The sequence below is a fragment of the Pleurodeles waltl genome, chromosome 10 (genome assembly GCF_031143425.1).
Source record: "Pleurodeles waltl isolate 20211129_DDA chromosome 10, aPleWal1.hap1.20221129, whole genome shotgun sequence".
NCBI classification, from domain to species: Eukaryota; Metazoa; Chordata; class Amphibia; order Caudata; family Salamandridae; genus Pleurodeles; species Pleurodeles waltl.
This window is the reverse complement of record NC_090449.1, coordinates 400,081,111-400,095,908: the sequence shown is the minus strand read 5'-3', so window position 1 is coordinate 400,095,908 and position 14,798 is coordinate 400,081,111. Positions and strand designations below refer to the sequence as shown.

The 14,798-nt window shown below is 46.1% G+C and overlaps 1 protein-coding gene across 5 annotated transcripts in view; it reads left to right on the top strand.

The window, feature by feature from the left end:
* IFT140 (intraflagellar transport 140) overlaps positions 1-14,798 on the top strand; it is a 1,792,511-nt gene that overhangs the window by 235,641 nt on the left and 1,542,072 nt on the right. For all 5 annotated transcript variants that reach the window (XM_069210629.1, XM_069210628.1, XM_069210630.1 and 2 more), the window contains one exon: positions 5,091-5,312. In XM_069210629.1, the coding sequence (XP_069066730.1) occupies positions 5,091-5,312 (222 nt within the window). The remainder of the gene's footprint in view (positions 1-5,090; positions 5,313-14,798) is intronic.

Sequence of the window (14,798 nt, the reverse complement as noted above, 5' to 3'; positions counted from 1 at the left end):
TCAACATTCCACCTTCCACTCATCGGCTCTCAATTGAACATCAAACATTACTCATACAGGAGGTTCGGGCTCTCCTTCTCAAAGGAGCATTAGAAGCCGTCCATCTCCAGCACAAAGGTTGAGGAATATACTCTCCATACTTCCTCATACCCAAAAAGGGCGTCTCTCTCTGCAGCTAATCCTTCATCTAAGGCCACTTAAAGAATACATTCTTTCAGAGCATTTTCACATGGTCACACTGCAAGACCTTATTCCACGGCTTCAACACAGTGACTTTGACTAAACTAGACCTCAAAGATGCATACTTTCACATTCCAATCCATCCAGCTCATCGCAAATTTCAGAGATGTACGGTGGACTGAAAACACTACCAATTCAAAGTCCTTTCATTCGGGGGCACAACTGCACCACAAGTTCTCACCAAATGCCTGGCAGTAGTAGCGACCCATCTCCCCAGACGACAAATAAAAGCCACAAACCAGCAACAATAGCCACCACTATGCTGAGGTAACAATAGACCACCTTCACAGCTTGGAAGTCACAATCAGTGTGCCCAAATCCCATCTACAATCTCTATAGATAAAAACATATCTGGGTGCGGTACTGAAAGCACAAATGCTCTAGCCTATTCCAGTTCCACAATAGTTCGAATTGATTAGGCCTTATTACTTCATTGTCAGCCAAATCAGCAGATAATGGTGAAAACACTCATGAGTCTTCGAGGGATGATGGCCTCCTGTATCGCAATGGTACCCCATGCCCGTCTACATATGTGACTATTGCATGAATGTCTAGCTCGTCAGTGATCTCAGTCACAGGGCCACTTTCAGGACCTACTGTTGGTAGACCACCAAACTTATCATTCTCTGTAATAGTGGAATGCAAACAGCATGTTGAAGGAGTGGCCTCTTTTGGACTCCCACATAACTCTCACAAGACACCTCACTTACAGGATGGAGTGCACATCTGGAAGATCTCACGATACAGGATATATGGGACACCAAGGACCAGGGTCATCATATCACCTTCCTCATGCTTCAAGCTATTCACTTAGCCTTGAAAGCTTTCCTTCCTCACTTCATTCACAAGGTTGTCCTAATCCGGACGGACAATATGACAGCCATGTATTATCTAAAAAATGAGGGGAGAGTGGACTGGAGGGATTGGGGTGTAACAGGATCGCTGCAACTTTTGCATCTATCACAGACCATATGGAAATAGGCTCTGTCACAGCATTCAGTTGATAGCGGCATGGACAACAGCTTTGCGGACCTGCTAAGCAGGATGCAGCAACAAGTCCACAAATGGGAACTCAACCCACAAGCCCTACTTCGATACTTCCAAGATGGGGGTTCCCTTACACCGACCCTTTCAAAACCGCAGAAAACACAAAATGCCCAAACTTCGCCTCCAGGTTCTCACACCCACTTTCTGAGTGTAACATGCTGTGGATGAGTTGGTCAAGGATATTTCTTTGCACATTTCTTCTTCTCCATTTCTGGTTCGGAAGCTCCAGCAAAGGTCTCTCACAATGATCTTAATAGCTCCCACCTGGAGTTGTCAACCCTTGTTCACATTACTGGACCTCTCTGTTACCCACAAGAACCTCCCCAGCAGACCGTACCTTATCATTCAGAACCATGGAGAAATCAGGCACCCCATACCAAAACTCACAACCTAGCAATTTGACTCCCGCGGTCATAGAGTATGGTTACCTTAATTTGACACCAGAATGTATGCACATTCTTAAGGAAGTCCATAGACCCACCACTAGAGCTTGCTATGCAGCAAAGTGGAAACATTTTGTCTGCTACTGTCACTGAAAACCAACAGACCTTTTCAATGCCACGGTACAAGACATTGTCTGCTACCTGCTTCACTTACAAAAGGCTTGGTTAGTGTTCACATCTATGCGATTACATCTCGCTGCAATGGCTGCCTATCTCAAATGAGTTATTCCATCAAGGGTTCCACCTCCATCTTGATGGAACCTTAATGTTGTCCTTACAAGACTCACTCACTCATCAAAGACCTTTATTCGTCTGTAAGCCATGAAATGACAATACAAAAATAGTAAAACATATACATAAATATCAATAAAACACGTCCTAAAAGCAGTGATACAATAAGATCATAATTCAAACAATTAATCAAATTACAACTAAATAGGCAACCATATAACCGTTTAAATTTTGTTCAGGTCGACATTATTCAATGGTGTCCTGGGTCTAAACCTAGCATACATAATTTATACACATAACCTTATTCCAGATCAAAGAGTAAACATTCTAGATAAGGTCTAAAATCTAAGATGCATGATAGTGGACGCAAACATAACAATCTTCAGTAGAACTCTCCCTAACATGCAAGGTGCTGAGACTAAATCAAATCAATTTGAATCTAGATTCAGTGCTCACAATCCATATTACCAACCACCGTTATTCAATGATTTTCTCAGTCTAATCTTGACATACTTGATTTATACCACTTGGCGAGCTCTAGAACTAGGGAAAGGATGAAAATGCTATCTGCATTCTTTATAAAATATAAAGTGCATAGTGATGGGTACAAGCATTACAAGCTTTGTTACTCCAAGCTACAAGAAATATATGCTACATTTAATTAATTAGTCGATAAGGCAGCAGTAAGACCAGGAAGCGTGGTAGAAAGAGACCACAGTATGGTGTAAAGTGCAAGGTACTAAGTTCAAGTCAGATCAATTAAAATCTGATTTCAATATTCTAAGCCCATATTGTGTAAGATTCTGTGCCTTAAATACACTTTATATCAGGTATTACACTGATCGGAATTTAGATTAATGACTTTAGAAGTAGCATAACCTACAGTACTCTAGAAGCTCAAGGCTGCTTTATCTCTAATAACCATGCCCCCCCCCCCCCATTTGAAACCCCACACTCATGTCCCCTTCAATTTCTTTTTTGGAAGGTGACATCTGGATGTTAAAGTGAGCTCCAGACTTTAACCTTAGAAGAACCTTTCTTCCAACTTCATAGAGACAGAGTGGTTTGCTGCACCATTCCTGAATTTCTTTCTAATGTGATTTCCCAGTTTCACCTCAACCAATCAATTACATTTCGAGTTTGTTTCCTACAGCCAGATTCTGTCGTGGAAAGAGCTCTTTGTACATTAGATGTTAAAAGAGCCCTTCTGTTCTATATCGATACAACTAAAACTTTCATAAAAAGTAAACAACTTGTTGCTTTTTCACCTCCACACAAAGGCAACCCTATATCCAAAACATACATAAGCACTGGATAGTAAGATGCATTCAGACTTGTTATGGTAAGGCTAAAATACTTTTTACTGTTGATTCCAGAGTACACTCTACTTGAAAAAAGGAACCATCCATGGCCTTTCTAGGAAACCTTCCCATAGCTGACATATATAAAGCAACTACATGGTCTACACCACACACCTGTATGTCAGGCAGTGTTACATACCCTTTTTCATACAACTGCAAAACCCACAGGTTAGCCACCGCTTCTGAGGGGGATTGCTTTACAGTCTATGTAAAGCATGTGTATCTACAGGCAGATATGCTTCAAATGTAATATGTCACTTACCCTGTAAGCATCTGTTTTTGGCATGCAGTGCTGTAGATTTACATATTCCCACCCTCCTCCCCAAACACCTGTGGCCGTTGCAGTTTCTTTTACTCTTTCTCACATTTACATCTCATAACTCACACTTAGTCTACACGCCGTTCTCGCCCTCCTGTGGGAAAACAATCCTAACAAGGGAGTTGATGCCCTTGCGCAGTATCAAGGAGAAGGAGGAGTCACTGTACCTTGTGACTTGAACAACTTTCTTCAAGAAAAACAACATGCACACATCTGGACCCAATGCTCGATAGCAGGAGTATACAAAATAATACAAAAGTGGGACAGGGAGATTGCTGGTCCAGTGTACAGTCTCCCGAACTGCACTATAAACCAAATAAGTACACTGTTCCAAAGGTTGTTAAGAGGGTGAAAATGATGCAGGGACGAAATCAGCTAGGGATACCCATAGTATCAGGAGAGCCCTCAAGCACCCATGAGGGTGACCAGTTTCATCACTGGGCTATCTCCTCGTAGCAGGAGTATACAGGGTATATCAGTCGATAGCACTGCATGCCACGAATAGCTGCTTACAGGGTAAGTAACCTATTCCTTTCCACATAGCTCATAAAGCATAAACCACTATTATCTGTTTCATGAAGGATAACCCCTCATGAAAGCATTCACCATAAAGGCAAAACGTTAGATTTAAAATAACAGTCATTAAGTTGCTGCTGAGCAGCAAAGGAGGAGGCTAATATGGAGGATAAAGAGACCTGAAAAAGGGACTTCGATTCTACTTATTTTCTAAAGTCAAATGGGTTGTAGTCTGGTTACTAATAAGTAGAGTAGTTTCAGTTATGTAATGTGATTATCCTGGGTCGAAAGTGAAAGCATAGTTCTCTCTTCTGATTCTGGTAAAGAATGCAGGTATCTCACCCCCCCCCCCCCCCAACCCCTGTTGCTAGTATACTTCATTTTTGATACTGATACTCCTCCCCACTACAGGCCATTTTCAGTACCAAGACCCACAAACTGACAGGTCTGCCTGTGCACATCTGTTCTCAAAACCTACAATTTCCCGATTACCACAAACCCTGTGGTTGATTCATACAGCTACAGCTCATATCACTAGACTGCATTGATGCCAATAATACTTGGGACAAAAATAAGGTCAGGTAAAAATAAAACTACAGTGGACTTGGTTTTGCAAAAGGCCTTGGTTTTTCATGGATAAATGATAGGAAGTAATTCATATAAAAAGGATTTTGTGGCATTTAATTTATGATTATGAAACTGTCTTTAAAGGAGTCAGTGTAACATCCAAATTCATGATTTCTTAATTTATGTAAAGTGTTGTGTTGTGGAAGAATATAAACTCTAATGATGTAAAACATGTCATATAAAAAGGTTTGTGTTGCTATACATCTTGACTTTTCTGACGCTTGTGTTGTTACAGAAATGAATGAGCTAGTGAAAGGCTTATAAATTATAATGGCTTGAAAATGTTTTTTTTTTCCTTCCTGTTAGGGTGAGCATGTTCCGGGTGCCCACCTGGAACGCCCCTTCCTGGCTGTCTCCTTTACTTGGCACCCCAACAAGCGCATCTTGGCTGTGGGTTGGGAGAATGGCGAAGTACTGATGTTCAATGAGCAAGAAAAGGAGCAGCACTCTGTCCCCACCACGCATGGGTCAGCTGTCACTGTCTTAGAATGGAGCCCCAATGGCAGCCGCCTAGTATCTGGCGATAGCGTAAGTGCCCTTTTCACTCTATCTTAAATAGATTAAGCGGGAACAATTGCCACAAACATATATTTACACCACAAGGGCAAAATTAATCATTTTTATTAATTATTGTTGTCTACATGAGGAGCATAAGACAATGGAAAATCCATGTAAGTTATATCTTTTAATGATACGAAGGCACAGAGTCCTGTCAACTCTCAATTGTCATTTTTATATTCAGAATGTACAGATTAATGATAATGACACAATTTCTATTTTTATGTTACTGTAATATCAATTTACCTAGCATGTACATTCCAGACTATTGAACGTGTTTCTTGTCAGGAGGACAATGGTTAAGAACTTTAGAATGTAATGATGTTATGACCATGCATAACATGAAATACCTATGATCAAGAATCTCCTTTCTCTTGATGGCTGGGCCATATCAACTGTCAGATCCTGAAGCACGTGGAAGGAGCAGACAAATGTAGACTTAATGGACTGAACCTCTTGGACCTTTGCAGGACTTTCTCTTTCAGTGGTAGCCCTAAAAATATGTAGTAATGCAGGAAAATGTTTCCTTGAAATATTTCTGAGCTAGTGTCCTATGAACTTTAGCAATAGTCAGATATTAAGGCATTTTGGAGTCATTCTGGAATAAGAAACATTTTTTATATTAAACTACTCAGAACATTTTCCATTGATTGAGGTCCTTCTATTCCTTCTAGTTACAAACTAGAGGTCTGCCCTGCTAGACCTATTCTCCAGACCCTTGTTTTTTCCATGATAGTTTCTTGATAATTGTGTCAGTTTTATGTTTTTTATGGGTTTTATGAGTTTGGCACATCTTCTCAGGAATACTTTGTGCTTCCTCGTTTTCTCTGACTTGGGAGAGAAATACTTCTACTTTCCAATTTAAGACTTTCATTTTTGTATTTGATCACAACCACCTTCTTGATAAGCTTTTGCTTCATCTTGTTCAATTGTTTTTTTTAAGTTCATGTAGGATATCCAGAGCAGTCATCTGCCTCCTGCAGAATTCCTTCTAACCTGTCTAACTACCCTCCGACTACTGTGTCCCCTTATCTGGTCACTTTTATTTTTTTCCAAGCATCTTGCCTGTATACCTGGGATTGAGGTGGCAGTTGATTTGGGGGACTGATGTTGGTAATTCAGTGACTGCTTCAGCCCTTTGGGAATTAAATGAGACAGTGGAGTTTCAGTTCCAGTTTTAAGATTGGGCTCCGATTAGCTGGAAGTCTCTTTGTACTTGATATCATAATTGCACATAATACAGCAGGGCTGATGCCTTTACAAAAGCATGGTAGGATTTATTTGTGAGTGAAACAAATAGATTTAACAGAACTACAGGTTTTGAGTTGCTTTAGAAAACCTTAGCCTCTCTGACTAACCTGTAGAAGATCTCAAGCTTGTTTCAGCTCCTCCTAGCATCTCCATGCCTGACGTTCTTGATAATTAAGGTCTGGGCCTTATTGTGGACTCCAGTTCATCACAGGATACAGACCTTCTTAACAGTGGGAGTAAAGTCAAGCTTCAGGACAACTAGTTTGGTTGAATTAAGAGACGGTCCCATTGCCCCAGCAAGCAGCTCCAACTAACCCTACTTGATGAGGAAAGCTTTAATTTCCCAATAGACCAATCTGTCCCCTACCATCAGAGTTGCACCTACTGTGGAAAATTCACGTGGGTAGCCTGTTGGTGAGGCCTTTTCACTGCCATCTTCTAAGCTGTCTGAATATTTATTTCAACCTGCTTTGTCCCGTAACTGGCATGCTTAGCCACTTACCCTCACTGTGGGAACTTTGTTTTGGAGACCAAGATAGTCAGGGATACAACTGTGGCAATCAGAGTCATTTACCACTGGTGTCCTGTGGCTGATCCATCCTAATGGACCCAAAACGCAGAGCAAGCACACAAATTCAGCACTTGAGACTCAGTATAGTGAAGTCTAGTAGTCCAGCACTTTCTTCAGGGAGGTGAGACTCAGAACTCAGAGGGTTTTGAAACTCACAACTCAATAAACCAACTTACACAACTCTTTTTTTTTTTAAACCAAATTATTATTATTTTCAGAAAGTTTGAAAACAGTGCACACACAAATAAGGTCCAACAGCGACAATATTGTGAGCACAAGGCATAGGACACAGTCCATTGCTGGACGACCAGCGCTTGGCGGTTCATTACAACAAAAGATCATGATAGGCCCACCATTTCCCCCTTATTTTGTCATCTTTTTCATGACACCCTCGATCCCCATAGATTGTTTTTTCCTGCGCACACCAATCCGCCCCTGTCCTCTATCCCTCCAGCAAAGCAGCACCGGGAAGCTTGCATCCACGAGCAATATCTCTCTTGGCATCCAGGCACGCAACACCTACAGATATGCGGTCAGCCCATGGGTTTGAGTTTGAGTTTATGAGTTTATAGAGCGCATAGCTACCCTGGGGCATCCCAGCGCTAAAGTACACAATGAACCACGGAAGACCGAAAGGGGGCAGATTAACTGTGGAAAAGGATGGTTTTCAGCTTCTTTCTGAAAAGAAGTTCTGAGGATTCGTGACGAAGTTCAAGGGGCAGAGCGTTCCAGAGCCGCGCAGCCCTGATGGTAAACGAGTTACCTCCCCATGATCTCTTGACATAAGGAATATGAACCTGTCAAGAAGATCGAGATCTGAGGAGTCTAGGGGGAGCATAAAGAGAGATCCGTTTTCTATGAAAGAGGGGGCCCCTATTGTGTATGGCTCTGTGGACAAAACACATGGATTTAAACTGAATGCGCTGTTTGATCAGGAGCCATTGAAGAGCTGCAAGCGCCGGTTTAGCAGAAAGGTGCCTAGGGGTGTTCATAAGAAGTCTAGCTGCATTGTTCTGCACAACCTGCAGCCTCTTTATTACATACTCTGGGGAACTCAGATATAGAGAGTTCCCATAATCCAGGCGAGAGAGAACTAAGGCCTGTACAAGAATTCTTCTGGCAGTAAACGGCAGAAGATTAAGAATCTTCCTGAGACTTCTAATAAAGCCGAAACAGACTGAAGAGATTCTTTTAGCCTGCAGCTCCATTGTCAAACGGGGATCAAGCAAAAAACCTAGGCTTCTTACATGTGCCATTGGGGGAGGCAGGCTGTTAAAAGCCTCAGAATGCACTGCCAGAGGGACTGCAGGGGTGCCATTGCCTACAATCAGAACCTCCGATTTGCTGTCATTAAATTTAAGTTTAGATAATGTCATCCAATTCCCAATATCTTTCATACAGTCTGCCAGGTTGGCGGAAGAAGAGTCCCCACTACTTGAGAAAGATACCACCAATTGCGTGTCATCAGCATAAGTGACCATTGGAAGATTATGGGGAGCGACTACTGTGGCCAAATATGATAGATAAATGTTAAACAAAGTAGGGCTCAAAGACGAGCCCTGCGGGACTCCACAGGTCAGAGGCATGACGTCAGACAGAAAAGAACGATCCAAAACTTGGAAGGATCTTCCTGTAAGGAAAGAGGAAAGCCAAGAGAGGGCTGAGCCTCCTAGCCCTGTCTTGGAAAGTCTGTCATAGAGGAGGGTATGATCAACAGTGTCGAAGGCTGCACTAAGATCAAGAAGGATAATAGCGACATGACCTCCTTGATCTAAAAGTTGACGAGCCGATTCAGTTACAGTAAGGAGTGCCGATTCCGTGTTGTGTTGAGCTCTGAAACCCATTTGAGAAGGGTGTAGGTGCTCGTGGCTCTCAAGATACCTGTTCTTCTAAAAGCCCCAGTAGCCCCACCTTGGAGCTTAAATCTATAGGACGCCCCAGGAGTTCTGCCATTTCCTTACCAACCCCCTCCCAAAATGGTCGTATTCGGGGACCCTTCTCTTCCCCCTTCCCCCCCGCCCCCCCGCAGTCTGTACAGGAACCCCGCTGCCATAAAGCATATCCAGTAGGCCTCCAAAGCCTGCCTCCTGGATCTCAAGTCGATACGCCGGGTCATCCCAACCCCCTGTAAACCAATTATTTATGGTCACCACCTGGGCAGCTAAGTAGTAAATATATAATTCTGATGGATACACCTACCTGTGGATTCCTCACCTAAAGAATTCTCCCCCTCGCGCCAGCTTTGACGGAAATTTTCTACTAGCTCTGCACGTCGACGATGAAGTCACAATTACCCTACTCCACGCGACACCGTATGACGTCATCCAGGCAATAAGAAGCCCTCGTCGACGTGCAGACGTCGGTTCCCTTTTTTCCATGCCTTCGAGTAACGTTTTTTCTTCGAGGCTAACAGGGAGCTACAGTTGCACTTCAGTGTTACTATGTCGCAGCCAAGAAAATCTAGCCTTAAGCCTTGTAACCAGTGTGGGGGTCGGATGTCGTCACTGACCCCCATGAAAATAGTTTATGGTGCCTTAGTTCCGACCATGAGGTTGAGTCATGCGGTTCGTGTCAACGCATTAACCCTAAGGCACTTAAGGAGAGAGAGGCGAAATTATTCTTAGCCCGTTCTAAGAAAAGGAAGGAAAGGCGTCATCGTAGAGAGTCTTCTTCGAAATCTTCAAAGACTCATCTCCGCCATGGGGACTCTCGGCATCGTCACGACTCTAGGCGCCGATCGAGCAGGGGCCGGTCCAGGTCCAGATCCAGATCTCCGTCAGCTCGGCGCCGTCCGACGTGGGAGGTTAGCCCGACCATCACTCCTCCGCCTCCAACGACTCCTGCTTCTCCGACTTCACGCTTGTCGGTGTTTGAAGTCGAGCCTCACCAGGAACCGGCGGCTTTTCCGGAGCAGGAGATGCCTGGTCCATCATCGGCCTCTATGCCGGCGCCGGGTCCGCAAGGTTATCCTGCTTTCCCGGCACCGGGTACTGATCCTGCTGCATTTTTAAATGCAGTGTTCAATATCTTTTCCACCATGGCACCTGGTGGAGGACATGCGGGTCAGTCAGGCCCTTTGGCTTTTAACTTGGGTGCTCCGGCTCCTTACAAGCCGACACCCTTTATGCCATTTCTGCCCTCTGGAGCCGCTTCGGGGCCGATGCCCTTGGCGTCGCCCAGGAGGCCTGTGACGCCTACAATGTCTGCTACTCCGGCGCCGGTGGATTCTCCATGGATCCAGTCTACAGTTAAGTTGCCTGTGGCGCCGGAGGGTCCAGCGTCGGATGGATCCGTAGAGCGGCACCGGCGAAGATCTTCGGCGTCCGCCGACGCCTTATTGACGCCGGGACTCGAATCCAGGCTCCGATCCAGGAGATTAGCATTACGCCTTCTGGAGGAAGAGGAATACAGCAGACAGCATTTGGAGGAAGGCGAGATCTTGGAGCCTTCAGGTGATTTCCAAGACTTGGACACAGCAAGTGGCATTGACACTTCCCCTGAATGGGATTTAGCTTCCCCAGGGGAGTATACGGAAGAAGCTGCATCTTTTCATGCGGTAATAAGGAAGGCTGCAGACTTTTTGGATCTTCCTCTTCCTGCTGCAGAGATGAAAATAAACTTTCTGACTGAAGTGCTGCATCCGGCTTCGGTAGTGGCGGAGCCTCTCTTGCTCTTCAATGAGGCTCTCTTGGACCCCATTAAAGATATTTGGAGGAAGCCAGTGACTTCTACAGCTGTCAACAGGGCGGTAGCGAGACGCTATAGTGCGGCTCCAGGTGACCGGGACTTTCTCTCCAAACATCCAACTCCGGAGAGTTTGGTTGTTCAGGCATCGTGCTCCTCCCGGTCAGCTCCTGGTTGATTCCCCGGGACCCCTGCGGACAGGGAGTCTAAGAAAATGGACCAGGCAGCAAAGAAGGCCTTTTCTTCGTGCAGCATGGCCTTGAAATCGACCAATGCAACTTGCATTTTGGGGCGTTACATTCATGCCCTTATGGAGGAGGCAAAGGGTCATCCTGAATTGCCACAAGAGGTGTTGCATCTATTAACCGACGCTCAGGCGGCGGCGACCCAGGTGATACAGTCTGGGTTGGACACCTCGGACTCCGTGGCAAGAGCTATGGGTACATCCATAGTGTTGAGGCGTTAGGCTTGGCTGCGTTCATCAGCTTTCTCCTCGGATGTGCAAGCTACTCTCCTAGTCCTGCCTTTTGATGGAGAAAAGCTCTTTGGGACAAAAGCAGATTCTGCCCTTGAGCGTTTAAAAGAGAGCAGAGCCACAGCGAGGTCGTTGGGACTTCAGGTAGCCACTTCCTCTACCTTCAGATCCTATAGGAAGTTTAGGGGTTTTGAACGTGGCTCCTCCTTTCGTGGCAGGTTCCAGGCACCACAGCAATCTGCAGGTTCCCTGCCCTACAAATCCTTCAAGGGCAGGGGTAGAGTACGTACGAGAGGAGCCACCCAGCAGCACTCTGCCTCTTCCTCTTCCTCAGGAGGGGTGCAGCAAGGAAAGCAGCCTTAGTCCTCCACCACTCCCTGTTCACGTGCCTCCGGTAGGGGGGAGACTTGCCCAATTTCTTCCCATGTGGGAGTATATAACATCAGACTCCTGGGTCATAGACATTGGGAAGAAGGGGTATGCTCTTCCCTTTCGGGAGTTCCCTCCTCCCTTCCCTCCCCGCCCATCCTTCTGTTCGGAAGACCATCTTCTGTTACTGCAACAGGAGGTGTTATCCCTATTGTCAAAGGGCGCAGTGGAGTTGGTCCCGGAGCAGGAAAGAGGGGTCAGGGCTGTTATTCAAGATACTTTCTGATCCCCAAAAAAGATAGTCGGTTGAGACCAATCTTGGACCTGAGGATTTTGAATTGGTTCCTCAAGCAGGAAAAGTTCAAGATGCTAACCCTATCACAGGTTCTTTTGGCATTGAACGAAGGAGATTGGATGGTGTCTGTCGATTTGCAGGATGCGTACTTCCATATTCCGATCCTCAAATCGCACAGGAAGTATCTCCGGTTTGTGGTGGGGTCGCAGCATTATCAGTTTGCAGCCTCCCGTTTGGTCTTACTTCAGCACCTCGAGTCTTCACAAAGGTGATCGCGGTGGTTACAGCAGACCTCAGAAGAAGAGGGATAGCAGTGTTTCCCTATCGGGACGATTGGTTGATCAAAGCCAAGACTCCAGGGCTCGTGCGGCATCACCTGCAGTCGACAGCTCAGTTGTTGTTCTACCTGGGATTTTCGATCAATGTGCCCAAATCTCACCTGGAGCCCTCGCAACGCCTCCTGTTCATAGGGGCAGTACTGGACACAACATTGAATCGGGCCTTTCCTCCGCCCCAGCTGGTTCAGGACATTCAGGCGTTGATTCCAATGTTTTGAAATGGAGCGGTAGTTCCAGTCCTCAAGGTCCTATGTCTGCTTCGTCTTTTTGCTTCTTGCATACTGCTGGTCACTCATGCATGCTGGCACATGAGGGCTCTTCAGTGGTGCGTCCGCAGGCAGTGGTTTCAGCACAAAGGAGATCTTGAGGATTCGATCTCCAGAGACACTGCGGTCGATCTTCAGTGGTGGGCTGCGGTTGGCAACCTGTCGCAAGGAAGGCCGTTCTCGCTGCCTCCGCCAGTGGCCACAGTTGTAACGGATGCTTCCACTCTAGGGTGGGGAGCTCATCTGGGGGACCTGGAGATCAAGGGCCTTTGGTCTCCAGTAGAACAGAGGTTTCACATCAATCTGTTGGAGTTGCGGGCTGTACCTCTGGCACTCATGGCCTTTCTCCCTTCCCTTCGCGGTCAGTCAGTCCAGGTTCTGACGGACAACACTACCGCGATGTGGTATATAAACAAGCAGGGAGGAGTGGGGTCGTATCTTCTCTGCAGAGAAGCTCTTCGACTCTGGTCCTGGCTTCAGGATCACCAGATTTGCTTGGTACTAAGAAATTTGGCCGGGGTTCTGAATGTACGTGCGGATGTTCTCAGTCGACGCATCTCGGTCGACCGCGAGTGGCGTCTTCATCCGTATCTGGTTCTTTACATCTTCCAGATGTGGGGGTGTCCGAGGATAGATCTGTTTGCTACTCAGGAGAACGCGCAGTGCCAGTTGTTTTGCAGCCTCCAGTATCCGGTGCAAGGAGCTTTCGGGACGCGTTTCAGATGTCCTGGAAGGGTCAGTTGCTTTACGTGTTTCCTCCAATACCCCTAATTCCTCGAGTTCTGAGGACGATCCGACAAGGCGGGGCTCAGGTCATCTTGATAGCCTCGGATTGGCCGAGAATGGTGTGGTATTCAGACCTTCTCCAACTCTCTCTGTGCCCTCTGCTCCGTCTCCCTTACAGGGTAGACCTCCTCTCGCAGTCGCAGGGGCAGATTCTACACCCCCACCTCCAGAGTCTGCACCTTCATGCCTGGAGATTGAACGGGGCAATCTGAGTGCTTTTTCTCTCCCGCCGGAAGTGGTGGATGTTATTTTATCAGCCAGGCGACACTCCACCCAATCGATCTATGCAAGTAGGTGGGCTAGATTTGTAGGTTGGTGTGGAGAAAACCAAATTAATCCCTTAAAGGGTCGCTTGTCTGGCATATTATTATTTGCTCTTTCCTTGGCACAGAAGGGTTGTGCAGTTGCCACAGTTAAGGGCTATTTATCAGCACTGTCGGCTTTTCTGTGCCTCCCAGATCAACCCTCCTTGTTTAAATCTCCACTTGTTTTGAGGTTCGTTGAGGGTCCCACTAATAGCTTTCTGCCCACTCCGTTTGTTATGCCACAGTTGGGTCTTAACTTGGTATTAACATTTCTAATGGGATCGCCATTTGAGCCAATGCACTCTTGTTCTTTGCGTTTGCTGGTCTTTAAGACTGTATTTCTGGTAGCCATAACATCGGCCAGAAGAGTGAGTGAGCTTCAGGCTCTTAGTGTAGAGTCTCCATACCTTTCCTTCTTTAGAGACGAAGTGGTGTTAAGGACCAAGGCGGCTTTCCTCCCGAAGGTTGTACACCCTTTCACTTGGGGCAGTCTATTACTCTCTCTTCCTTTTACCCTCCGCCTCATCCATCCAAGGAGGAAGAGAGGCTCCACTGACTGGAGCATTGAGCTTCTTTGTCGACAGGACGAGGGAGTTCAAGCAAGATGATCAGCTCTTCGTTGGATACGTGGGGAAGAGGAAAGGCAGAGCAGTCCACAAGAGAACGCTATCCAGGTGGGTCATTCTCTGTATCAAGCTTTGTCATTCCTTAGCGAAGAAAGAACCACCTGTGGGTCTTCGTGCTCATTCCACCAGAGCTAAGGCTGCTTCTTCGGCTTTAGCTAGGGGTGTTCCTGTGGTTGACATCTGCAGGGCGGCAACTTGGGCATCCCTCCATACTTTTGTCAAACATTATTGTTTAGATTCTGAGGTTAGGAGGTATGGCCATTTTGCATGCTCAGTGCTGCAGGATTTCTTGGTTTGACCATTCAGGCACTCACCTCCGGAGGTAGTACTGCTTTGGGACTCAATTCTTTAGGTGAGGAATCCACAGGTAGGTGTATCCATCAGAAGAATAAGTTACTTACCTTCGGTAACGCTTTTTCTGGTGGATACATTAACTACCTGTGGATTCCTCATGGTCCCACCCGCCTCCCCGTTGCCTGACTGGTCATCC